At 43.4% G+C, this 26,619-nt stretch overlaps 3 protein-coding genes across 4 annotated transcripts in view; 2 read left to right on the top strand and 1 right to left on the bottom strand.

Moving 5' to 3' along the window:
• Positions 1-26,619, top strand: part of LOC108701997 (traf2 and NCK-interacting protein kinase) — a 1,005,599-nt gene that overhangs the window by 876,087 nt on the left and 102,893 nt on the right. The window lies entirely within an intron of this gene.
• On the bottom strand, positions 3,847-11,451 carry LOC108702050 (sterile alpha motif domain-containing protein 10). Of its 2 annotated transcripts, XM_018237056.2 has the most exons (5): positions 10,313-11,439; positions 7,799-7,980; positions 7,178-7,346; positions 5,473-5,613; positions 3,847-5,389 (listed from the first exon to the last, which is right to left on the bottom strand). In XM_018237056.2, exons 1-5 carry the CDS (start codon positions 10,395-10,397, stop codon positions 5,370-5,372), a joined length of 597 nt encoding a protein of 198 aa, XP_018092545.1. In that variant the 5' UTR covers positions 10,398-11,439; the 3' UTR covers positions 3,847-5,369. The 2 variants fall into 2 exon arrangements, with proteins under 2 accessions (XP_018092545.1, XP_041433402.1); XM_041577468.1 differs by lacking the exon at positions 3,847-5,389 and having other exon boundaries at positions 5,453-5,613; positions 10,313-11,451.
• Positions 17,726-26,383, top strand: prpf6.L (pre-mRNA processing factor 6 L homeolog). The gene is given in 21 exon segments (NM_001093905.1): positions 17,726-18,042; positions 19,031-19,196; positions 19,292-19,410; positions 19,646-19,724; positions 19,922-20,098; positions 20,249-20,404; positions 20,523-20,617; positions 20,819-20,975; positions 21,560-21,722; positions 21,807-21,925; positions 22,043-22,261; positions 22,554-22,676; positions 22,788-22,909; positions 23,097-23,235; positions 23,377-23,496; positions 23,672-23,848; positions 24,061-24,194; positions 24,338-24,429; positions 25,062-25,176; positions 25,293-25,419; positions 25,586-26,383. Coding segments are annotated over 21 exon segments (2,919 nt in total). The 5' UTR covers positions 17,726-17,875; the 3' UTR covers positions 25,739-26,383.

Here is a 26,619-nt window from a genome sequence, read left to right as displayed (position 1 = left end):
TGATGCTTGATGGCAGTGTTATTACGGTAATATGAATAAACGAGAAGAAAATAGGAAGGCCGGTATTTTTTCCAGAAAAGGTGGCAACCCTTTCCGTAGTACTTAGCCTATGGGCCGAATGATGGGTTCAGGGTACAAATATCACATTAAGCAACTGAACTGCAGCCTTGTGCCTTTATATTGTCACAGAACCCCTCGAATATCCTTATAATTTACAGTAGGCTCCATAGGGAAGTTGTTTGTCTAATACAGCAGGTATGGATATAAATTATTTATTTACCCTCAGGAAATGCCCCACAGCATAAAGAGGAAAGTGTAAATCTTTATTGGTAATGTAGAGAGCACAAAGGCCAACACAGCCGCTGGTCTGATCGTTATCCACACACAGTCTAGTTACTAAAAACATTCATATCAGTATATGTTATGAGAATCAATATTGCAGTGTATAGGAAAAAAGTGCGCCCCCCCCATCAGAATTGTGTGCGATTGTCCATTTAGTAGAATTGGGACCAGACAAGTGATATGAGGGAATCAGGGTTGTATCAGTCTGTCTCTCCCAGGAAGGAAACTGTGCCGGGAGGGTGAGAGAGAGGCCCGACTATCCAAATGGGAACCCCCATACTGATCACCCCTATAGTGCCTGTGAATTTTCTTGCAGTATATTTCTTGCTAGCTGGGGGTACCAATTTAGAATTGACACAATTGCAGACCCCACAAGCAGAGAGCCCGTGCTCAGCTGGAGACTCAGGGATCCCAATTTCTTGCAGCAGCAGAACAGAAACTATCAGGGTCACACTCATTGAACATTTGGGTACGGCAGCAGTGGGTCACAGGATACAAGAAGTTCAGCTCTGTTCATTAAGCTTTGCACGGTTAAAGTAGACCCTACAGGTGGGGAACCAGGAGTTCAAATTTAGAATCTATTAAATCACTATACATAGAGATGTGCCGGGGGTTACACTGGACACAGAGATTGGAGGAACCAGCAGAATATAGCAGATCTCTGTACATCGGACTGCACCAGGGTTCAATAATACAATTGCAGAATATTCCAAAATGTACTCAGAATTCTAGATAGCAGGCAAAAACTGGGGGGGTTGTTGTATTATCCACAGGGGTGGATGAGGCATATGGATTTAAGGGTATGCTTTAACATGACTTCAATTTTTCACACATGAGTGATGAGGGATTTCCTGCAGTGAGCACCAACCATTTGGTTTTTTGGTGTGCTACCACCGTTAATGTGGATACGATCTTAAAAGTTCTTGTGGTTTACCGTGGGTGTGGTTTAAAAGGGGGAGTGGCCAACACTGACTTCTATTATCGTCCCTCCACCACATAGGCCAGTAAAAATGTTGCCCTCTGTACCACAGAAGTTGGACAGCACTGCTCTAAAATATGGTCCTGATCTGATCATCTGTAACAAATAAGATCATAAACGGCAAAGTAACACAGCTGGGTTGGCAGCTGCCAAGTATGGTTTGATTTTGTCCCTTGTGATGACCACCAACCAGGATCATGGGCCCTTGGAGTAAGGAGCAGATCAGCTTTAACCATGCATGCTTCTGGCTGGCAAGGGCTGCAAAAAGCCAAGAACATGGAGAAACGGCAGTTGCCAAACCAGCTGTTACTCTGCCTTTTATGACTAGGTACAGGAGAGCAGGGCCATATTAGGAGTTGTAATGGGGCAGCTTGGAAGAGGACCTCTGCAGGGGCAATAAGGTATATAAAGCACTTTAGTGCAGCATACAGTTTAAAGTAAATAAATAAGTGATGTTCTTACTCCAACCATGGGGGCCTAGTCAATGGGCTTTCACATTAGAATCTGTCAGGAAAACTCAATGAGTCTACAATATGCAATACATATGTTTTTTCATTGAAACCGTGTCGCAGTATAGAAATTTAATTTTATTATCTAAGTTGATCTAATTGCTGTACACTTTGGATACAAATTCAGAATAAAATAAATACACTTGTGAGTATCCCTGCTGGGCTGGTACCTGTAGTGTTTAGACTAGGGATGCACTGAATCCAGGATTCAGTTCGGTATTCCGCCAGGATTCGGATTTGGCCAAATCTTTGTGCCTGGCCGAACTGAATCTTAATTTGAATATGTAAATTAGGGGTGGGTAGGGAAATCACGTGACTCTTCATCAGAAAAGAAAAGGAAAGAATTGTTTCCATTTTTTCCTTTCCTGCCCCTAATTTGCGTATGCAAATTTAGATTCGGATTTGGTTCGGAATTCAGCAAATCCCAAATAGTGGATTCGGTGCATCCCTAGTTTAGACAAATACACACAGATGTATAAATACATATTGTGAACAAATGAAAGTACAGTGTACCACACACACAGGTCTTAGCATCAATGCAAAAGTGTTTTTATTAAAAAGTCTATGTTCCATTCACATAAAGTGACCTTCCTCAAGGACCTTCCCTCCTCTTGTCCCCGAGGAAGGTCACTTTATGTGACTGAAACATTGCCTTTCAATAAAAACACAGTTGCTAAGACTTGTAAATGTGATATTGTTTGCTGAAACACACACACATTCTTCACCATTCTCATGCTTTGGGATAAAAAAAAAAACAGAAACAGACCTTTTGGTGAAAAGTGATTGATACTTAAGGGAAAAGAAAATCCTAAACCTAGAGCTAATGGATCAGTGTTTAAAGGGGTTGTTCACCTTTAAGTTAACTTTTAGTATGACATAGATTGATCTAGTATGATGTGGAGAGATATCCTGCAATTGGTTTTGATTTTTTTTGAATATTTGTGGTTTTTAAATTATTTAGCATTTTATTCAGTTGCTCTCCAGTTAGCAATTTCAGCAATCTGGTTGCTAAGGTCCAAATGACCTTGCAACCATGCACTGATTTGAATAAGAGAGAGTAATATATGAATATGAATAGAAGAGGCCTAAATAGAAAGATGTGTAATAAAATATAGCGATAACAATACAGAGCATTTATTTTTAGATGGCGTCAGTGACCTGCATTTGAAAGCTGGAGAAGGCGGCAAATAATAAAACTATAAAGAAAAAAAATGGACCAATGGAGAATTTGCTTAAAATTAGCCATTCTATAAAATTAAAAGTTAATTTAAAGGTGAACCGACCCCCTTTAAAAAAGAAACCTCCAAGGAAGGTAAACCTATCTATTCTCAAGCAAAACTTCCTTTTAGCGTCATCTTTGTTGATCCCAACCCAATAAATGTAAATAGAAAATAGTTATTTTATTTAAAATGCAAGTGATGTTCTGGGCTCCAATCCTTTTTCAATGTTTGATAGGGCTGTAGTGTACACTGCTTTTATTTGGTTTTGGTATTATAAATAAAACTAAATTGTGTTATCCTGTTGTGCAGCACAATAACCTATTAATCTAGTGCTACTAGAACTGTGTAGCCATGGGGGCAGCCATTCAAACTGGAAAAAAGGAGGAAAGACACAGGTTATGTTTCTAGCACATAACAGATTAGCTCTGTCCAATACAATGGTGTTATTTGTTATGTAACCTGTGCAAACACACAGTTTTTACCAGTGCATGCTAACAGTATATTACTTGTTAATTACTTTAAAACGCTTTAATTTTTTTGTGTTACTGTTCCTTTAATACACCATCATAATTTCCATGTTGATAGAAGAATTACACAACCTACAAGGCATTTTATCACTGCCAAAGCTCAAAACGATAAAACACATCCTTTGGTAATTCTAAACCAAAATCAAAGTTAAAATACATAAAACAAAAACAATTGGAAACCTAAAACAACTTATATATATATATATATATATATATATATATATATATATATATATATATATATATTATATATATATATATATACCGTATATTAATTGAACGTGGCATATAGCTGTAGAATTGCTGTTAAATATAATCCAAAATAAATGAAAGTGTTGTCCTTAGAAAAACAGAATGGCTTCTGCCGTATCCTCCTTCATAGAAGTTTAAATCTGTCTGTTGAGTATCCGCACTCTAAGGCAAAATTTTCTTTTGTGTGTTACCAGGGTGCACAGTTATAATTTGTATATATCCACTAATTTCAAAACCGGCACTCCCATGTAAAATCTAAACCTCTTTTTTTTTTTTAGTACATCATATCGGAGTCCAATGTTTCGGTCCTCATTAGGACCTTTCTGAAAAAAAAAAACAGCCTTCCTATGTTTTTATCTTTTTTCCTTATTGATAAATGTCATCAAGAATCGTTTTTAATAGCCAGGATGAACAATACGCCAAATCCTGCACTGATTCTACTTCCTACACATAGTCCTGCACGGCTTCTACTTTTTACACATAGTCCTGCACTGCTTCTACTTCCTACATATAGTCCTGCTCTGCTTCTACTTTTTACACATAGTCCTGCTCTGCTTCTACCGCCTACACATAGTCCTGCACTGCATCTACTTTGTACACATAGTCCTGCACTGCTTCTAAATTTTTAGACCTAGTCCTGAAGTACTTCTACTTTCTACACATAGTCCTGTACTGCTTCTACTTCCTACACATAGTCCTGCACTACTTCTACTTCCTACACATAGTCCTGCACTACTTCTACTTCCTACACATAGTCCTGCACTACTTCTACTTCCTACACATAGTCCTGCACTGCTTCTATTTCCTAAACATAGTCCTGCACTGCTTCTACTTCCTAAACATAGTCCTGCACTACTTCTACTTCCTACACATAGTCCTGCACTACTTCTACTTCCTACACATAGTCCTGCACTACTTCTACTTCCTACACATAGTCCTGCACTACTTATACTTCCTACACATAGTCCTGTACTGCTTCTACTTCCTACACATAGTCCTGCACTGCTTCTACTTTCTACACATAGTCCTGCACTGCTTCTACTTCCTGCAGATAGTCCTGCACTGCTTTTACTTCCTACACATAGTCCTGCACTGCTTTTACTTCCTACACATAGCCCTGCACTGCTTCTACTTCCTACATATAGTCCGGCACTGCTTCTATGCCCTATACATATTCCGGCACTGCTTTTACACTCTACAGATTGTTGCATTTCTTCAGCTGTTTAAACAAAAAGAAAAGTCTGTTGCCAGTTGCAGACACACTGCCCTCTATTGTACAATGGCCAATGACTATGTGCAGTCAGTTCCTGCACAACCTTCTGAAGGAATTCTTGTTTTGAAGATGATTTGCTTGAAGGAACGTGAATCTTTGCTTGAGGAAAAAGAGATACGATCATCTAATTATGGTGCCAGAAATGTGCATGCAGGATCCGCGCCCCCTGGCCTGTCCCCGGCTGCTGAATGGAGGATGAGGAAAGGCAGCCAGATCCCAGATGTGACCGTCACAGTGATTTCATTGTGTAGCTAAGACTCTCGACTCTCAGAAGTTTCCATAGGAAGCTGCAAGATAACAAATGGGTCATTGATGGCAAGATGGGAGTGGGGGGATAAACAAATACCCTCTTAGCCCTTACCCTCCTTACCCTTACTGAGCAGTTGCAGATTTCTCACTTCCTCTCGCACCTGCAACTGCAGCACCTGTTGCAGCACCTCCTGCCGCTGGAACTCATGGGTAATTCCCATGCGCTCCAGCTTTTCTGCATTTAGCCTCAGCAAAGCACGACCTGCAGGAAGGAGAGAATATGGCATCATGTGTCCCACCAGGGCCCCAGATACTTACATTGGAACCCCAGAGCGACCACACACACACATACACACTAGGGTTGCCACCTTTTCTAGAAAAAAATACCGGCCTCTCTATATATTAATCTTTTCTCCCTATTAATAACATTGGGGTCAACCATCATTTTTACCAGCCAGGTGGCAACCCTAATACACACACAAACACATACATACAGCAAAATAAATTTGTAATCCAAGTCTTTCTTCTTTATTTTCTCCCCCTCCATTCCCCACTCCCTCAGGCTCCGAGTTCTGCTTTCTCTGTATCATTCCACTTCATTCACTTTGTATATTATTTATTGTATCCTGTAGCTCCTACGGATAGAGGGAGAGTGGGTGGGTTTGCAGAAGACACAAAACTATCCAGCCCAATTAATTCCATCCAGGATGTGGCATCCTTGCAACAGGATCTTGACAAACTGGCAATCTGGGCAGCTAAGTGGCAAATGACATTCAATGTTGATAAATGTAAAGTCATGCACCTGGGATGTAAGAATATCCAAGCCACTTATACCCTTAATGGGACTGCATTAGGCAAATCCATTATGGAAAAGGACCTTGGAGTCCTTGTAGATGATAAACTTGGATGTAGTAAACAATGCCAGTCAGCAGCATCAAGGGCAAATAAGATCTTGAGCTGTATTAAATGGGGCATAGAGTCACGGGATGAGGGGGGTCATTCTTCCACTGTATAGAGCTCTGGTAAGGCCCCATCTAGAATATGCCATACAGTTTTTGTCTCCATCACTCAAACAGGACATTATTGTATTAGAGAGGGTCCAGAGAAGGGCAACTAAGCTGGTAAAAGTTATGGAAAATCTCAGCTATGAGGAAAGACTGGCCAAGTTGGGGTCATTCACACTGGAGAAGAGGCGCTTAAGGGGGGATATGATAACTATGTATAAATATATAAGGGGATCATATAATAATTTCTCTAATGATTTATTTACCAGTAGGTCTTTCCCACTGACACGAGGTCACCCATTCTGATTAGAAGAAAAGAGGTTCCGCCTAAATATTCGGAAGGGGTTTTTCACAGTGAGAGCTGTGAAGATGTGGAATTCTCTCCCTGAATCAGTGGTACAGGCTGATACATTAGATAGCTATAAGAAGGGGTTGGATGGCTTTTTAGCAAGTGAGCGAATACAGGGTTATGGGAGATAACTCATAGTACAAGTTGATCCAGGGACTGGTCCTATTGCCACTTTGGAGTCAGGAAAGAATTTTTCCCCCTCTGGGGCAAATTGGAGAGGCTTCGGATGGGGTTTTTGCCTTCCTCTGGATCAACTGGCAGTTAGGCAGATTAAAAAAAAAAGAGTCAAAAGGTTGAACTTGATGGACATGTGTTTTTTTTCAACTTAACTTACTATGAATACTATGAGAGTGGGACTGTGTTGGGGGGCACACATTCAGATCTGGCTGTGCCCCAGGAGAGAAACAGGGTGGTTACATGTGATGGCATGGTGGGAGAATGGAGAGGAAGTGCGCCAGGAAGGGAGTTGGTACCTGTGATGGCATGGTGGGCAAAGGCCTCCACGTAGGTGAGATAGTTGTGGGGACAATGTTTCTTTAGCCACTTGCAGACGTCCTGCTGGCTCCACAGAACCACGGGTTTGGTGAGGCAGCTGAAGGATGGGCTGGTGTGATAAATCCCATACTGATCACTGGGCCGGACCTACACAGGAGATAGAAAATAAAATGGGTCCATATGGAAGAAGGTAAGCCTGTTTTACATTGTACATGTAGTAGCCGAAGTATGTCATCCAGAGAAGTCCATTGAGCTTTTTGCCTGATTTGTCATCCATGTTAGAGGCTAAATAAGGAAGAGGCAATCGTTGGGCAAGGGGCTCTATAACAGGCCTAAGGGGACCCATCAAGCAAAGACCATATCAGTAGGCATGTCTATAGGCCTATATATGACCAGTTTTAGAATTACTTTTGAATTTAAATGCCCTGGCTCAAAGGTTCATGGGATGTTTTTTCTGCCGCTGGGGCAATACCCGCATGTCACTGTTTCAGAATGAAATGATTGAGAGGTGCCACACTGGCAAATGGCCGAGCACAGAAGAACAGTCCTTGGCATGAAAGTGCTTGACTGACAGGCAGACAAAGTCTGACGGCACCTACCTGTGTTACCTCTGTTCCAGGCTGTTTGAGGAGCTTGAGTGCCCTCCCTGTGGTTGAGCGTTGCCCTCGCCCATCGTGCCAGGTCAGGCTGCTGCCCATCTCCCTCTGGAAGCGTAGGCTCAAGTTTTCTGTGGACATTGTGTGTTCCAGAAGGTTCTGGCAATACCGGAAATGGGTGGCGGCTGCCAGAGCAAGAGAATCACATGGCACAGATGTGGGTAAATATATAATCACTATGCAATGACCAGCCAAAGGGTGGTGCTAGGGTTACTGGGAGTTGTAGGCAAGAAGTGTGAGATTCCGGGACTCTCAGCATCAATCTTTTTTACAATTAGAGTAAGCGTGTTACACTGTTGCACCTAGAGAGTTACAGTTAGAGTGTTACAATAAGAGTGTTACAAATACAGTGGGTCAGCTTTTTATCTGACCTTGCCACGCAACACCACACAACAGCTTTGAGATTTGTAGGATCCTACAAAATCAGATCCCCCTGTAGCTAGAATGTAAAGTCGAATCAGAAATCCAATGGTGTAATTTGTTCATCCATCTACAGTCAATGTATTTCAACTTAAAAAAAAAGTTGATCAGACACTATCAGATTTTATCTCATCAGATGGAGACACAACATGCAGCGTTCGCATGCGACAGTCATGTTGCATCAGACGGCAAATCTTCTGTGTAGTTTACACATCAACTTTTGGTATCAGTCCCATTATATTTTGACCCATGCAACTACTACTATCAGACTTGTAGGATGTGTTTTGTTGATCCAACACCATCCAACTAAATCTCCCATGGAGATAAGCTCTTAGTTGGTTACAATTACAAACATTTCCATTCAATTTAATTACAGATACTTATCTCACTGTTTATCACATGAAAACCCTATTGAAGTCTGTGGGAAAAACTGGAACTGAATTAGGAGAAAAGGTATCTGTCCTTAAAATCAACCGTGTCCATAAAGATCTGATCGTATGAATTGAGGATTCGTACGATTTTCAGCCCATGTGTGGAGAGTCCCGACATTTTTCGTCCGACAGAGATCAGTCATTTGGTCGATCGGACAGGTTAAAAGATTTCTGTCGGCTGCCGATAATTTCTCTGCATGTATTGCCGCTCGTACGATTTTCAGAGGGAGACTGACACTAGCTTTTGTCGGACGTAACTTTATGCTGTCAGGGGAGGAACAACGGCTGATCTGTTCTTTTGTACTTTATTTGATCGGAATGGTTAGTGGCAAGTCAGGAGATGGGGAAGTCCGATCGTTCGATGATTCGTACGATCAGATCTTTGCGTCTATGGCCAGCTTAAGTTTTCATGCGATAAACCATAAAATAATGTTTTCTCATTGGTTTTAATGTGACCCTTAATATGGCACTGACTGCCCCCATAAAAAAAACCCCTAAAATATACTATCCTATCCCCAATAACAATGTCCCACTCACATACTCTACTTACTGCCCCACTCACACACTATACTCACTGCCCCACTCACAAACACTAATACTCACTGCCCCACTCACAAATACTAATACTCACTGTTTCGCTCACAAACACTAATACTCACTGCCCCACTCACAAACACTAATACTCACTGTTCCGCTCACAAACACTAATACTCACTGCCCCACTCACAAACACTAATACTCACTGTTCCGCTCACAAACACTAATACTCACTGCTCCACTCACAAACACTAATACTCACTGCTCCACTCACAAATACTAATACTCACTGCTCCACTCACAAACACTAATACTCACTGCTCCACTCACAAACACTAATACTCATTGCTCCACTCACAAACACTAATACTCACTGCTCCACTCACAAACACTAATACTCACTGCTCCACTCACAAAAATTAATACTCACTGCCACATTGACACTGAAACACTGCCCCACTATACTCACTGCCCCCACTCACACACTATACTCATTTCCCCACTTACTATACTCATTACCCCACTAATACTCACTGTCCCACTGACAAATAATACTACTTGTTATTACACTCACAAACACTAATACTCCCTGTCCCACTCACACACTATACTCGCTGCTCCACTTACAAACACCAATACTCACTGCCCCACTCACAAACACTAATACTAACACAAACACTAATACTCACTGTCCCACTCACAAACATTAATATTTGTTGTTACACTCACAAACACTAATACTAGCTGCCCCACTCACAGACACTAATACCTGTTTCACTCACAAACACTTATACTCACCGCCCCACTCACAAACACTGATACTTGTTGTTACACTCACAAACACTAATGCTCACTGCCCCACTCACAAACACTAATACTTGTTACACTCACAAACACTAATACTTGTTGTTCCACTAACAAACACAAATACTCACTACCACATTCACACTGTACTCACTGCTCCACTCATGTGCATACATTACACATAGTACATCTCCCTGATGACTGATCCCAGACAAAGACCATTGGCAAAACCCCCTCAACCCCGGTCTCACACTCCCAGACTTACTTTCCATGGTGGTTCTGACCGGACTGCAGCTCCCTCTGCCTGTCTGATCCCTCTCCCTGGTCCGGGCAGGAAGGTCAGTGTACATCGGGCATTGGGGTCATAGACACAGGGTGGGAGCCACACAGAGCTGTCTGATTGGGGAGGGAGGAGGGGAGGGAGCAGCTGTGGGGCTGCTGGGAGGTGGGAGAGACTCTGCCTTAGCCCCGATGTCTCCTCATCCTCTTCATCTGTCTCTCCATACTCATCATCCCTGATGTTTCTGTCTCCATCCTAATCTGTGTCTTCATCCTCATCCCTGACGTCTCTACATCCTCATCTCTGATGCTCTCTGCGATCTACTGTCTCTCTTGCTTGAGCCTCTACGTGTCTCAGCTCCTCTGTCTCTACTCACCACTTCTGTATGTCCTTCTGTCCCGCCATCCTTAGCTCTGTCCCAGCCTTGTGCCGTATCTACTGTTTGGGTCAGATCTCAGCTGCACTGCTCTGGTCTGTCCTGATGCTGCAATGGGGGGGGGGCTTTAATTGAGAGAGCAGTACTAGGGGTACTAGTTTGTGCATGGAGGCTTGAGGTCCTCTATACCTGGAAGGTGAAACGTGATGTGGGTTGGGGCAGACACATTGTGCCTGGGGAAAAAGGGAAGGGTATGAGTGGAACATTGGGGTCTTGGAGTGCACGGCAGAGGGGCACATTCATTCCAGGTGTTGGACTCACTGGCTCGTGCCCCTCATTTGATCTTATTTCTGGCTGTGACTTGGTGATAGACATGGGATACAAGAGCCAGTGACCCTGGCACCTCCAGTGCCCCCATGTACATCTAGGATTGAGGTCTGGATGATGCCTGTCTGTAAACTGCAGCCTCGTGTACATCCAATACTATCACAGTGCAGGCTTTGTCTTTTTTTGCCTCACTTAGCACCTACTGAAGTTCTATATGCACTAACAGTGGCATAATGTGGCCTTTGCCATCCTCTCCCTATCACACCTGCTGCATTCCCATAAGTACTAACATTTGTTAATATGTCCTGTGCCACCCACTCACTATCACACACACTGCATTCCTATACATACTAATATTGGCATAATGTGTCCTGTTCTAAAGTCCTGCAGCGGGTCGGGTACCTGCGGGTTACCCGCAAAAACCTGCGTGTTATGGGTAGAAGTTCCGGGTGCTTGTATAGACGCGGTTCTGCGGGTTGGGCTGTGGGTTTTCTCAATAGCGATTTTTACTCCTTTATTCTGAGCACACCTACTTCTGATAATGTCACTTCCTGTTTACAATGACAGCACTTCTTGTTTAACTCCTTTTTTTGGGATCACGCCTACTTCCGATGATGTCACTTTCGGCTTAGAATGACATCACTTCCTGATTCTTGATGGTCAGCGGTCCGGCTTGCGGATAAGGTACTTGCGGGTCTGGTAGCGGGTACAAGCGGGTAAGAATGCGGGTTGAGGGTCCGGGTTGCGGATTGCAGATTGTGGGTACGGGTCAGGTACGGGTTCCAAAAAATGGACCCGCTCAGGACTCTATCCTGTGCCACCCTCTCCCTATCAAAATAACTGCACATGGCACTTATCAGGAGACAATGCTGACAAACTATCCCACATCATTCTCACTATATACACAGCAGCATGACCAATGCTCCCAGCGCTGTGCTCTCATTCTGTCTGGAGACAACAATTAAGGATAACTCAATGTACTTAAAGGATAGGGAATTGTCCCATACACGGCAGAAAAATGCCTCATACAGGGCCTAAAACACTTATGCCAATATTAGTATTTATATGGTGATAAAATAAAGGGATAGGAGGGGGAGACACCCAATACCATAAAATAGCAGGCAGTACCAGTGTAGTGAGTAGTGTATTTGACCCTGCACAAGTCTGGGGCCCTACACTCTATGGGGCCCTACACAGCAGGGTTAGTCAGTTGCCACAACAGCTGTGGTTGCCAGTAGGAAATGGGTCCCAACTCTTCCCTAAGCCAATGAAAAGTCAGTGTTCTGTGCCTGTTCTATCTCCCCAAGCCAGTATGCTTCGCAGGACAGACTGGCACTGCCTGAGCTATAAGGATTAGCCAAACACTTAGGTGTAGAGGGGAAATCCCCTGCAATTTTATTAGTCAAGTCAAGTCAACATCACTTGACTGATAAAATTGCAGGGGATTTCCCCGCTACACCTGCCTAAGTGTTTGGCTAATCCTTATTGTACTAATTGGGAGAGGTGCTGACCCCTCCAACCAAATATAAGGCGAGACTGAATTGGAGAGGCAGGGGGAACAGGAAGCTTCATTGATACTGCCTGTGCTACGCCAACTTAAGCTGTGGTGGCCCTGTGGGGAATTTGGGGGGCAGTGGGGTGATGCAGTGATAAGGTTTCAGTCCCTATGGCACATGGGCTTCTCTTCTAGATACAGAGAAATAAACGGAGGAAGGGACAGCGCCCAATTCAACCTTCCCGGCACTCACAAGAATGAGACCTCACTCAGCAGCACAGAGATTCCCCCCAGCAAAAAATCCACTCAGCCTTTGCTCTGAGACAAAAGGACCAGCCAACTGGCTGGCTGGTAATGTGTGACACAGCACAATCTATGGGGGGGCAGCCATATTTCTGCTCCATCCATCTGAGCACAAAGCCCCATGTAATTAGTGTGACAGCAGTATACTGACAGAAACTGCTGCCCTGTGGGAGAGATATTTCAGGTAGGAGAGACTGCTATTTTATGAAAGACCTCAAATAGGAAAGACTGCTGCCCTGTGAGAGATCTTTAGGTAGGAGAAACTGCGGATCTATGAGAGGTCTTAGGAACAAGTGACTACTGTTCTATGAGAGACTTTAGGTAGGAGAGACTGCTGTTCTTTGAGAAACTTCGGGTAGAGGAGACTGCTGTTCTATGAGAAACCTTGGGTAGGAGAGACTGATTTTGAATAAGAGACATCAGGTAAGACATCCTGTTCTATGAAAAACCTCAAGTAGGAAAGACTGCTGCCCTGTGAGAGATCTTTAGGTAGGAGAGACTGCTGTTCAATGAGAGACCTCAGGTAAGAGTGACTGCTGTTCTATGAAAGGCCTTAGGTAAGAGAGACTGCTGTTCTATGAGACACTTCAGGTGGGAGAGACTGCTGTTCTATGAGAAACTTTGGATAGAGGAGACTGCTGTTCTATGAGAAACCTTAGGTAGGAGAGACTGATTTTCTATGAAAGGCCTTAGGTAAGAGAGACTAATGTTCTATGAGACCTCAGGTAAAGAGAGACCTAAGGTAAGAGAGATGGCTATTCTATGAGATAGCTCAGATAAAAGAGCTGTTTTATGAGAGACCTCAAGAGAGACTGCTGTTCTAAGAGGAAGTCATCCCTGGATAGCCATCTATGCAATGTCCTTTTGCTTGTTGGTCAGTCTGTCTGAAGAAACATTCCCCTAAAACAGACGTTGCAGTGTACAGCTGCTGATCCCTCATAAACTTTGTAACATCCAGGTAAAACCTACGGGAGTTCCAGTTGTAAGAGTAGGAGCTGTCCCACCCCAACGTGTGCCAGAACAGTAAAAGGAAAAAGCAGGACACGGATCTGACAGTCGTTGTCCTTGTCTTTTGTAGTCAATAGATGGCATATGCAGTTGCACAGAAACACATGAGGAAACTCCACAAAGGAACATATTTCCTATCTTTGCAGGGCATCTTGCATACTACACTTAAGGTGGCCATACACGGGCCGATAAAAGCTGCCGACAGACCAAGTCGGCAGCTTATTGGCCCGTGTATGGGGGCCCCCGACGGGCTTCCCCGATCGAGATCTGGCCGAAAGTCAGCCAGATCTCGATCGGATGGGGTTAAAAATCCCGTCGGATCGCGGCCGCATCTGTTCGTTGATGCGGTCCCGCGATCCGACCGCCCGTTTGGCGAACGCTAGGATCCGATCGTTGGGCCCTAGGGCCCACGATCGGATCAGCCCGATATTGCCCACCTCAAGGTGGGCATATCGGAGGGAGATCCGCTCGTTTGGCGACATCGCCAAACGAGCGGATCTATCCGTGTATGGCCACCTTTAATCTTAGCCAAAAAGCCAAGAAGCGACCAATCTGGCAGACTGCTATTCTATGAGATACATCAGCTTGGAGACACAGCTGTCCTATAATCAGAAGTGAATCTGAAGTTTGCAGTGACATGGGCAGGTACATGTGGAATGGTGGCTGCCTTAGTGCCCATAGCACAGGGATCTCTGCAAGTCTGACGACTCTTTAAGCTTCACCCCACTAGAAATCCTGGGAAATTGTTATAATTGTTTTCCTAAGATTCACCTCCCAGGAATATGCAAATAAGCTCCTTCCACTGGTTGCATCACAGTGGATGTGGCTTGCCCTTTCTAATGAGGATGAGGGTTGTGGGAGGGAATTCAACTGCACAAAACTTGGGAAGTATATCAAGTGCATTATAAAAAAACTGTTTTATTGACAGATACAGTGATATGGTCTCTCCCACAAACAAATGATTGTATGGGAAGTATGTATGCGAAGGTTCTCATTCAACCAGGTCATGGTATATCTATAACAAGCCAAATCCACTGGATTCGTTGAAATAGGCAGAAAGTTCTCCGTACAGCTAACTAGAAAGGCATCAAATCCTCTTCTGGGTATACCACTATCCCGACATCTGTTAGTTAATTTAAAAATGAGGAAAGCACTCCAGGGTAGCAAAATGCTGTGGTTGTGTTTATTCAAGACCATGATCTTGGTCATTGTCTTGAATAAACACAACCACAGCATTTTGCTACAAATTTTTAAAAATATTTATGCCATAAAAAAATCTTGTTTTATGGCGGTTATTATGGCAATTTTTACTGTGACATTTATGACCAGAAATGCATCTTCAAAACTCATAAACTTTATTGACTGATGATTATACCATCCAATACCATTACCAGAGTAACATCAATCAAACATGTATGCATCATATAAACCCTTCTGCCAATAGAATCATATGAACAAGAAATCATACCAGTCAATCTCTTTGCTTCATAGATATCCAGTTTAATGTAGCCAATCACAATGAAACCAAAAAAGCGTAGAGGCTGACTGACGAATCCTTGGACTGTGATGTCCGCTGCCAATAATAAGCCTCTGAGCTGAAACTGCTGTTGTTGCAACAGATAGAAGCAGAAGCCAAAGCATCCTGTCAGCAATAGCTACAGATCTCTCTCCTGTCAGCAAAGAATGATGGGTAAAAAAGTATTATGGGATATTTCCTGCCCCCTGAGAATTTTCTGGTGAAAAAATACTTTACGCCACTACATAGGTGGCGGTAAAATTTTGCGAATATTCTTGTGTATATTTTGTCTTTTGCACATTTCGCTGTTTAGTAAACCAGGTGTTAATGGGTACCGTTATTTTCAGCGAATGTGATAACTGGCGAAAACATATTTTTGCGCAAGAAAATTTGCAAATTTATATTTACCGCAGGTTAGAAAACTGGCGAAAACATATTTGGCGACAAATTTGTCTCTATTTTGTGTGCATAATGTTACTGCGCTTTAGTAAACGTACCCCAAAGATCTCTATCTTCGGAGACTTCTCGGCAGAGATATAGCGACAAAGAGCCCGCTTCACCGACTGCAAACAAAGTCTGCGGGAGATGGGTTTCCAATATGCAATGTTATACCCGGCATGGATGAGAGTGATTGCAGACAACAGCACGCATTTCTTCACCTCCCCGCAAGATCTCAGAGACTGGATTGATACAAAGAGGAAGAACTAAAACAGCAGTGGTCAGTACTCTCCAGCGGCATCTCCCAGCCAGCCCTGCCAACAGCTACAAGTGTAGGGCCCAGATGAACATGTCCTGATATTCATCTTCATGTTGTATAACCCTGAAAAGCCCACCAAGTTGTACTGCAAACCTTATTTTACGTTGCTTGTTTGTGGAGGCCTAGTTTCCCGCTTTGACTAATGGGCTTGATTAAGTACTGCCAACCCAAACCTGAAGTTAACCCATTGACTGCGAGTGCCCTCTATTGTACACAGGACTGGGAGGGGGCCTAAGGGCCCCAAGCTAAAGCTATAAATGTTATTTTTTCAATGTTCGGAAGGTCAAATCTGCCAGAGGTTGGGGGACTGGGCAGATGGCGTGGGAATGTGGGAAGTTACCAATAAGTTTGAGAAAGTAAATGTTTATGGAATAAAGTTTAGGTAGGTAAACACCAGGCAGTATGATGAACAAGTGCAGCTTTCTCCCAATTTCCAAGTAAAAGTAGTTGGATATATGTTTACAGTGGTGCAATATCTCAATGATTGCATAAAACGCAGACTGGTTATGGATTTTATTAAGAGGTCCGGGGCCAAAATAGTGATGCTCCAGGAAAACCATTTAACTGGTAGTAAGTCCTTAGCCTTAAAAAGACCATGGGTGGGGTGGTATCACCATGCTGAGTATTCCAACTACTCATCAGGAGTCGTAGTTTTTATCTCTCGAAACACCCCCTTTAGATTATTAGATGTAAAATCTGATCCTAAGGGCAGATACATATTTATAGATAGATACATTCAGACCCAGGAAGTGATATTGACCTTAATATACATACCGCACCCATACCAAGACACTTGCTTGGTTCAAAGAATAGAGTTTGCTGCTAACCACCTACATGCAGCCATTATAGCTATGGGGGACTTTAATGCCCTTCTTGACACAACTATGGATAGGCTCAGCAGAGACATCTGTACTGCCCAAGATAAAGCTACCAATATCAAGGCTTTAACAGAATCTGCAGGACTTGTAGAAGCATGGAGACATATGTACCCTGATATACGCCAATTTTCTTTTTACTATTTGTCCCACAAAGAACTATCACTCTTAGATTTTTAAACTTAACCTGAATAAAAAAAGAAATAAAAAAAGAAAATGGGTAACTCCCCATGGGCAAATTTGCCCAGTGTTGATAAATGAGCCCCAGTGAGCCCAGGGCAGGGATAACCAACAAGATCCCAATATAGAATTAGTTTTTGGAAGGGGACATCCCAACCTTAGGATCACTTTGGGTCCCAGTCTAAAGAAATACCACTCACTCTGAGGTAACTGGAAAGTTATTCACCGCTATAGAACTACAACTCCCAGCATTCCATACTTCCACCTCAGCTGTAGAGGAAATGTATTCCACATTAACGTGTTGAAAACCTGGCTATTTAAAGTGCTTTACCAATCATTCAAATTGCACTCGCCTGCTATAGAATCCTGTTTATTAAATGCCAACTTTGAACATAATATTATAGGGCTGGCCACTGACCACCAATACCATGGCTATTAACGTGTGCTTCACTGCCCACTAATATCATGGTCATTAAAAGATTTCCCCACAACCCATTATCAGCCTGGCGTATCCGAGAAGAAGTGACCAACAAACACAGGGTTCCCATGTTCAAGTTGTATCCCACCATCAACATGGCCGCGAGGCTGTCCCTCTTTCCCGCAGGCACTGACACTAACTAGTGACGCGGTCATCGTGCGCCGGAAGTTATTAGTGAGTACGCGGTGCATTCTGGAAGACGCTTAGGAACACCGAGTTGCGTTGCGAGGAAGATGGCGGCCTCCACATCTGCAGGCGGCGGCGCGGGGCCCTCGGGCCCTGGAAACCCAGCCGGTGCCTCGGGAATGACCGCAGCTATTACCGGTACTATGAACAAGAAGAAGAAACCATTCCTCGGGATGGCGGCACCGCTGGGATATGTACCGGGCCTGGGCCGAGGGTAAGAACTGGGAGAAGGGTGGGCATAGGGCTGAGACTTGAATTTGAAGTAGCGGGTTAGGACGGAGTTTGTGAGACTGTGCAAACAGAGTTGGGATCTGAATCGGGGTGATTCCAGGTTTTAAAGGAAAACTAAGGCGTAACATAATTAGCTAGAAATGTTGTGCATTATGTTCTGGGCTTCTATTTCAGCCCAAGGCAACCACAGCCATTTAGCAGTAAAGATCTGTGTCTCCAAAGATGCCCCAGTAGCCCTAATCTTCTTTTCTGCTGATTCCAATCACATGCTCTGTGCTGCTGTCACTTTGATTGATTCACAATATGTTGTGTGTGTGTATATATATATATATATCATAATATAAGACTGGTTAGTAAATAATTCTCTTATTCTCTCATATTTGGTACATAGTAGCTCAGAAACCAGCACAATTAGCATCAGAATTAATATTTAGCCATGTAGCATCAGCTTATATGATAGGCAAACCTAATTTTCTGCTTGGTTTTTTACGACAACCCCCTCAGCTTAACTTCTCAACAGCAGCTCAAAGTTGACTGAGCGTGTGCGAGTCACAGAAACTCTTAATATCCAAAATGGGAAATTCCTGTGACCGGTTTAAATGCCTGGGTCATTACTATTCGAGAGATGCTAATTATTGAGGTTGGTTCAGTATATAAAATGTTATTTCCAGCCATATTCATTTTTAGGGTTTAGTTCTCCTTTAAGGGCTAAGGAAATTATAGGGTTGTGAGAATGAAATAGAGGGAAGGTTTAGACTGGGTGTGAGGGGTTCCAGGGATGGTGGGTTTGTGTAGGCTATTTATAAAGGAAAATAGAAAATATAAAAATTTGTAGGACTAGAAGGTCGATATTGGCAGAAGGTCAATGGCTATTTTGAGGTGGGGATTAAATGGCCAATGGTGAGAGTTAGTGGCTATTAGGGTTGCAGTTAAGACTTTCTATCATTTAATGTAGCCCTTTCCCCTCTCAGTGCCACTGGCTTCACAACCCGTTCTGATATTGGTCCTGCCCGTGATGCCAACGACCCAGTGGATGACCGCCATGCCCCTCCAGGAAAGAGAACTGTGGGGGACCAGATGAAGAAGAACCAAGCAGATGATGACGATGAAGACTTGAATGATACAAATTATGATGAGGTGAATAGGAAGCACTGAGGGTCTATACCCCATGTGATACAATGTAACAAATTTACTATCTTGGGACTTACTTTTTTTTTTTTTTGTCCTGTTAGTTCAACGGCTATGCAGGGAGCTTGTTCTCTAGTGGCCCCTACGAGAAGGACGATGAAGAAGCAGATGCCATATATGCAGCCCTGGATAAGCGAATGGATGAGAGACGGAAGGAGAGAAGGTAAGGGGACTCACTGATGGGCGATAATTACATGTGAGTGGGCAATAGTCCCAGTACACTGCCGGTGAGTAATAGATCCAGAGGCACTGAGGTGTGTCAATGGGATGTATAAATACTGCAGTATTATTTGATCCAGATGTAACTTCTGATACCTCTCTGTTCAGCATCCATTACATGTACTGCTGCTTTGGGTGCTGGTATTTGTGTGTAATTCCCTGCTGATGTGTTGTTTTAGGGAGCAGAGAGAAAAGGAAGAAATTGAGAAATATCGTATGGAGAGACCCAAGATTCAGCAGCAGTTTTCTGACCTGAAGGTAAGATGGAATCTTCACAATAGACAACTAGAGTCGTCACTCATCTCTCTGCTGCAGATGGAGCACACTTTGGTTGACATTGCACACCTGATCTGGGCACATGTCACTCCACAGTTACATGGGGGGGGGATTTGGTGAGCCATTTAATTTGCTCCATCTGTATGAAGGACATTTCTAAAAGCAGTTTATCTATTCAGAGGAAGCTTGCAGAAGTGACAGAAGAAGAGTGGCTGAGCATCCCTGAGGTGGGAGACGCACGTAATAAGCGCCAGAGAAATCCACGGCATGAAAAGCTTACGCCTGTTCCCGACAGCTTCTTTGCAAAACACTTACAGACCGGGGAGAACCACACGTCAGTTGATCCACGTCAGAATGTAAGGGCAACTAGCAAAGAGAGAATAAGTGGTGTAGCGGTCATTAGTGCACAATAAAATGAGTGTTCAAGCAATATCATCCATTGTCCTTGCTGCTGGCCTCACCTGCCTTTTAATAATTTGTTGTTTCCATGTTTTGCTTTTGTTTAGCAATTTGGAGGTTTAAACACCCCTTTCCCTGGAGGACTGAATTCTCCATACCCTGGTGGGATGACCCCAGGGTTAATGACGCCTGGCTCTGGGGATCTGGACATGAGAAAGATTGGACAGGCCAGAAACACACTAATGGACATGAGGCTGAGCCAGGTAAGTTTGAGGAGTGTGGAAGGGGGATGCCAGAATGTGGAGGGTGGAAAGTTGGATGCAGACAAGATACTATTACTTATTGGAGCATTTCAATGCTAACTGTAGTCTTCTGCCTCAGGTGTCCGACTCTGTAAGTGGTCAGACTGTGGTTGACCCCAAAGGTTATCTGACTGACCTGAATTCTATGATCCCAACCCACGGAGGAGATATCAAGTAAGTGCTGGGACTTGTGTTAGTTTGACGTGTTTATAAGAACTGAGAGTATCTGCACTGCTGGGATCTATATTGCCCACAGTCATACGTAATGATGAGCTCCTAAGTCGTGTCAGTTAAAAGAGCAGAGCGAGTTCTCATGCCTGGGAGCAGGGAATAAATAAGTGACACAAGGTTTGTGTTTCACTCTGTTCTCTTCAGTGATATTAAGAAAGCCCGTCTACTTCTGAAGTCGGTGAGGGAAACAAACCCTCATCACCCTCCAGCCTGGATTGCTTCTGCCCGTCTTGAGGAGGTGACTGGCAAATTACAAGTAGCTCGAAACCTCATCATGAAAGGAACAGAGATGTGTCCCAAGGTAAGTTCTATCTGAGGTTCCTTGCCATAGTCCTCTTGCTTTTCACTCATTACTTGGTAAGGAATACTGACCCTTAGTTCAATGATAACTGTATGATGAAAGACACGTTAAAGAAGAAGAACCCCTCCGCCCCCGCAGAGTCTGTTACAAGGAAATGTGTCCCTGTTTGTAAAGCTAACCTTCAGATGCAAGGTAGAACAGCAGAGTTCACAGGCACCATCTTCTGCATCTTTGGGTTTTCTTTGGATCAGTTTGCTGGCACATGGACACTCTGGGATTCGTTTCAACTGCGTGCTCTGTGTCTGTGAACTGATTAGAAGAACACCACAGCACTCAACTGTGCTATTCTGCATCTATAGGTCGGCTCATAGGGACACTTTTCCTTGTAATTTGCAGGGAGGAATTAGTTAGGGCAGTGGATTGGGGTTTAGTTTTCCTTTAACACTTGTGCAAAGCATTTGGCAGTGTTATCACTTTTCACCAGTGTTCGGAGCATGCGTTTGTGGTGCATATGCTGTTTCCCCTGAATGTTTATAGGCTTTGCTGTTATAATTTACTTCTCTACTTGCTCTTCTATCTTTCAGAGTGAGGATGTCTGGCTGGAGGCTGCTCGATTACAGCCCGGGGACACTGCTAAGGCTGTGGTAGCACAAGCTGTGCGTCACCTCCCGCAGTCGGTGCGCATCTATATCCGAGCAGCAGAACTGGAGACTGATCTTCGAGCTAAGAAACGTGTCCTGAGAAAAGGTGGGTCCAGCACCATCCCAACAGAAAACCTAGAACATCAAAGGCTTTTTATTTATGTACATTTGTCATCTGTCATCTGAGCAGCTCTGGAGCATGTCCCTAACTCTGTACGTCTGTGGAAAGCTGCTGTGGAGCTGGAGGAGCCGGAGGATGCCCGAATCATGTTGAGTCGTGCCGTGGAGTGTTGTCCAACCAATGTGGAGGTAAGGTGACCTTGTAGCAAGAAGCAGTGTCTTTAGCCGAGTTCCATTTATATAATTATACTGCTACAGCTGGTTTGCAAATTCTAGAATAACAGCTTGATGTTTTTTGTCCTGTAGTTGTGGCTGGCTTTGGCCAGATTGGAGACTTATGAAAATGCCCGTAAGGTTCTGAACAAGGCTCGGGAGAACATTCCCACAGACAGACACATCTGGATTACAGCTGCCAAGCTGGAAGAGGCCAATGGGAACACACAGATGGTGGAGAAGATTATAGACAGAGCAATCACATCTCTGAGAGCCAACGGAGTAGAAATCAACCGCGAACAATGGATACAGGTAAAGCCAGTAATATATAGTGAAATGGATTAGCCAGCGAGTAAGGGGCTTATGTGGAAAGTATCAGATGTATTGGGGAAAAGTTGTTTTTTACATTCAGTGCAGTAAATCTTTGCAAATTTTTTTGTTCAGACTCTCAGGGGAGGTTAAAGTTCTCCTAGCTGCATAAACCTTGACCATTACAAAAATGTCTGTGCCGTTGAATGGGTTATAAATCCTGTACAAAGCTTGCAGGTATTTTGGTACACATGCAAACTGCCTTCTGTCCAATGGTATCTTTTCATGTGAACAGGATGCAGAGGAGTGTGACAAGGCTGGCAGTGTGGTAACATGTCAGGCCATCATCAGGGATGTAATTGGCATCGGAATAGAAGAGGAGGATCGGAAGCACACATGGATGGAGGATGCCGACAGTGTGAGTCTTTCTGCAAGTTTCCTGCCATTTGAGTGGGGCCTTGAGTTTGGTTAATGAACAGCACTGACAGTTCTAATTTTTCTGAGAGCCTTTTTGCCTATTATCTTGCAGTGTGTCGCACACAGTGCCTTGGAGTGTGCCCGGGCTATCTATGCCCATTCCCTACAAGTTTTCCCCAGCAAAAAGAGTGTTTGGCTAAGGGCTGCTTATTTTGAGAAGAACCATGGTACCAGGTAGGAGGCTGCTACTCTTGTTTGTGCTGCAGTATGCTCTAGCAAATTTCTACAACCATGCCTGATTATTGAAACAGAGAATATGATAATGTATTAGTGAACCTGGAGTTTTGTTGTGGAGTGTACGCTGCCTTTAAATGTGTGGTACTATCTATAAATTATTGGCTGATAATATTTCCTTTCTCAGGGAGTCTCTGGAAGCACTCTTGCAGCGTGCTGTTGCCCATTGTCCTAAAGCTGAAGTGTTGTGGCTGATGGGAGCCAAGTCCAAGTGGCTTGCAGGTGATGTGCCGGCTGCCAGAAGTATCCTTGCCTTGGCTTTTCAGGTGAGTGATGCACTTGCACAACTCTGGATTAACAAAATTTCCTTCCAAATGTTCCAGATCCTATTACTGCTTGGCTGTATGATTCAGGTCTTAGTATGCCCTCTGGAAGAAAATTAATTTGTTTTATCCTATTCTTCTCAGGCCAATCCCAACAGTGAAGAGATCTGGTTGGCTGCCGTGAAACTGGAGTCCGAAAACAATGAATATGAGAGAGCTCGTCGACTGTTGGCCAAAGCTCGGAGCAGTGCACCTACTGCCAGGGTATATGAAAATCCTTTTCCTTTTTTACCCTCTGCAGCGCTTGCAGACTCTCAGGGCTTCTGCTGAAAGTTACCTTTTTTATTTAAATGCTGCAAGTTCCTCTGCTTTTCCTTAATTCCAAATCTTCTTAATTGGCTCAGTGCATGCTCTTCTTATACTGTTTTTTGCCCTGCAGGTGTTCATGAAATCTGTAAAGCTGGAATGGGTTTTGGGGAACATTGAAGCAGCTCAGGATCTCTGTGAGGAAGCTCTTCGACATTACGAGGATTTCCCCAAACTGTGGATGATGAAGGGACAGATTGAAGAGCAAATGGAACAGACTGAAAAGGCCAGAGATGCTTATAACCAAGGGGTAAGTCCTTTAGCAGTCCTGGAAACATGTCTCCTACCTGTAGGATAACTGTTGGATAGGATTTCTCCTGAGCATGAATCCAAGTGGTAAGTCTTTTCCACCTACTGCACTATAGGATTAGCACTTTCTGCTTGCTTAGTGTAAAGCATGTGCAAGACCCTTGGACTTCACAGAGGATCCTCCAGCTCTATTTTTTTTTGTTTTTGGCACAGTTGAAGAAGTGTATTCATTCTACGTCTTTGTGGTTGCTCCTGTCTCGTCTGGAGGAGAAGGTTGGACAGTTAACACGAGCCAGGGCCATCCTGGAGAAGTCTCGACTGAAAAACCCAAAGACCCCAGAGCTGTGGTAAATGGTGGTCTCCATGTCTAGGGATTATAGCTTGTCCTAAACAGTTCTGTGATTTGTAAATCCCAGGGAGGAGAGAAAATGAATTCTATCATATATACTGTATCATTTAATCCGGCTAATAAATGTTCATTGATCTGCAGGCTCGAGTCCGTGCGTCTGGAGTTCCGAGCTGGGCTTAAAAACATTGCCAATACCCTGATGGCTAAAGCTCTGCAAGAATGTCCCAACTCAGGTACTTTTTAATCAGCACATACTTCTATACTTCATGGTTTTTCTGTTTATTATATTGGTAAGCTTAGATACTAATATCCATTATGAAATATTGTTTTAGTCCAGGCAAATTGTAGAATTAGCATAGAAGCAGGACAGTGAAGTTTTAAGATGTCTTATACCTGAGCTCATATAATACAGAGAAGGTTTTATATTAACATAACATCTAGTAATTTCACAGTGGCCTTTCTTAAAGGAGAACTAAAGCTTAACTAAAGAAGTAGGCTAGACATGTTGTACATTATGTTTTGGACTTCTGTACCAGCCCAAGGCAATCACAGCCTTTTAGCAGTACAGATCTTTGTTTCAAAAGATGCCCCAGCAGCTCCCCATCTTCTTTTCTGCTCATTCACTAAGCTTAGCTTCTTAACAGCTGCTCAGAGCCCACTGAGCATGTCAGTGTCACAGATGTTTTCCAAGATGGTGACCCCCGTGATAAGTTTGAAGTCCTGGATCATTGCTGCTATTGAGAAGCTGACGCTTTAGGCTGGTGCAATAAGTTCACTATATAAAATATGGTCTTTTTTTTTTTTTGCTATATTCATTTTTAGGGTTTAGTTCTCCTTTAATAACCCTTTCCATTTTTCCACACAGGAATTCTTTGGGCAGAAGCTGTGTTTCTGGAAGCCAGGCCCCAGCGCAAAACTAAGAGTGTTGATGCCCTTAAGAAGTGTGAACATGACCCACATGTACTGCTGGCAGTTGCTAAGTAAGTTCGGGAAAAAAAATGCAAATTTACTTACACTTCATTTGGACATTTGTTGTTCTGCTTTTGTGTTGCCTTTATCATCACTCCAACGCTCTTCTTCCAAAACTGAATAATAGACTTTTCTGGAGCGAACGCAAGATTACCAAAGCTCGGGAATGGTTTCACCGAACCGTGAAAATTGACTCTGACCTAGGGGACGCCTGGGCAACTTTCTATAAGTTTGAACTGCAGCATGGTACAGAGGTAATTAATATTTCATAGTTTGAAATTCTGGTCACCTTCAATAATATTGCTTTCCAGGCTTTAATCTGTAGAGAGCTGGTTTCTTACTCTATTATTTGGATGGCATGACCACTACAGCCTGTTGTCTTTGCCATTCATTTAAACTACACATTTTTATTTCCTTTAGGAGCAGCAAGAGGAGATCAGGAAGCGCTGTGAGAATGCAGAACCGCGCCATGGGGAGCTTTGGTGTGCAGTGTCCAAAGATATAAAGAACTGGCAGCAGAAGATAGGGGAGATCCTTGTCCTGGCGGCAGCTCAAATCAAAAACACCTTCTGATGAGAGGTTGGGTTGCAGTGCATTGTCGGTCCTTCCTGAACTATTTCTGTGTTTTTAATACATTCTTTTGGATTCCCCTGCTCTTTGGAATTTGTCTTTGTGATACCATGCGGAAGGGAGCAAAAGGGAATTATTTTGTAAATGTCTTGGAGCAGTTCCTAATTTGGGATTTTCTGTGAAAGTTCCACAGCATTGCTTGCCTTTCCGTTTCCATTAAAATGAACTCTTAGTATTTGGTGGCAGGAGACTATTTATAGTTTAGAAAGCCACATCGGCTTCAGATGCAACCTCTCTGCGGCGTGAAGAAGGCTCCATTTTTGAATGTGGTCAGTAATTATTGCTGTGCATCGTGGATTGTCACTAATATCCCAAAACGACATAAGGCTCCCTGCGTTTATAATGTCTGTCATTATTCCCGTGAGACTTCGATGCTGCATCTAGTACCTGGACATTAATGTATAATGTAATGCCGAATCACATCAATACAGTATATCTTATTGGGATTTTGGCAGTTTGGGACTGAGCAGTGGATTTAATATCTTTACTACAGGGATTAGTATCTTAGCAGCAGTGGCAGTCTATTTAATGTTATCTTCTTTGGTTTAATATTCTTGCAATACAAGCCTTGTTTGTGTGGAAGGTAAACCTCATATTCCTTGTCTTATTCAAAGGTAATTTGTCTGGCCAGAGGCAAAGGACATCCACTTTCAGCAACACTTGCTAGTAGATCTCGATTAAATTGTGGAGAAAAAGCTTGCGCTCAGCTTGTGTGAGGTGCAGTGTCTATAACCTAACACAAGGTGGGGCAGTGTCCCAATCTGTGTGACTGTGACATTCCAGCATACTGGGTTGGGAACTTTTTCTTTTCATTCTGAACTGCT

The sequence above is a fragment of the Xenopus laevis genome, chromosome 9_10L, assembly GCF_017654675.1.
Source record: "Xenopus laevis strain J_2021 chromosome 9_10L, Xenopus_laevis_v10.1, whole genome shotgun sequence".
Taxonomy (NCBI): Eukaryota; Metazoa; Chordata; class Amphibia; order Anura; family Pipidae; genus Xenopus; species Xenopus laevis.
The sequence above is the reverse complement of the archived record's forward strand: the minus strand, read 5'-3'. Positions and strand labels throughout refer to the sequence as shown.

Excerpts from the sequence above, each read along its gene's own strand:
- LOC108702050 (XM_041577468.1), bottom strand. The coding sequence starts at position 10,397 with ATGTACACTGACCTTCCTGCCCGGACCAGGGAGAGGGATCAGACAGGC. Across the intron at positions 7,981-10,312 it reads GGTCAGAACCACCATGGAAA|CCGCCACCCATTTCCGGTAT; the intron begins GTAAGTCTGGGA and ends TTGCTCTGGCAG. Across the intron at positions 5,614-7,177 it reads TGCCCACCATGCCATCACAG|GTCGTGCTTTGCTGAGGCTA; the intron begins GTACCAACTCCC and ends TCCTTCCTGCAG.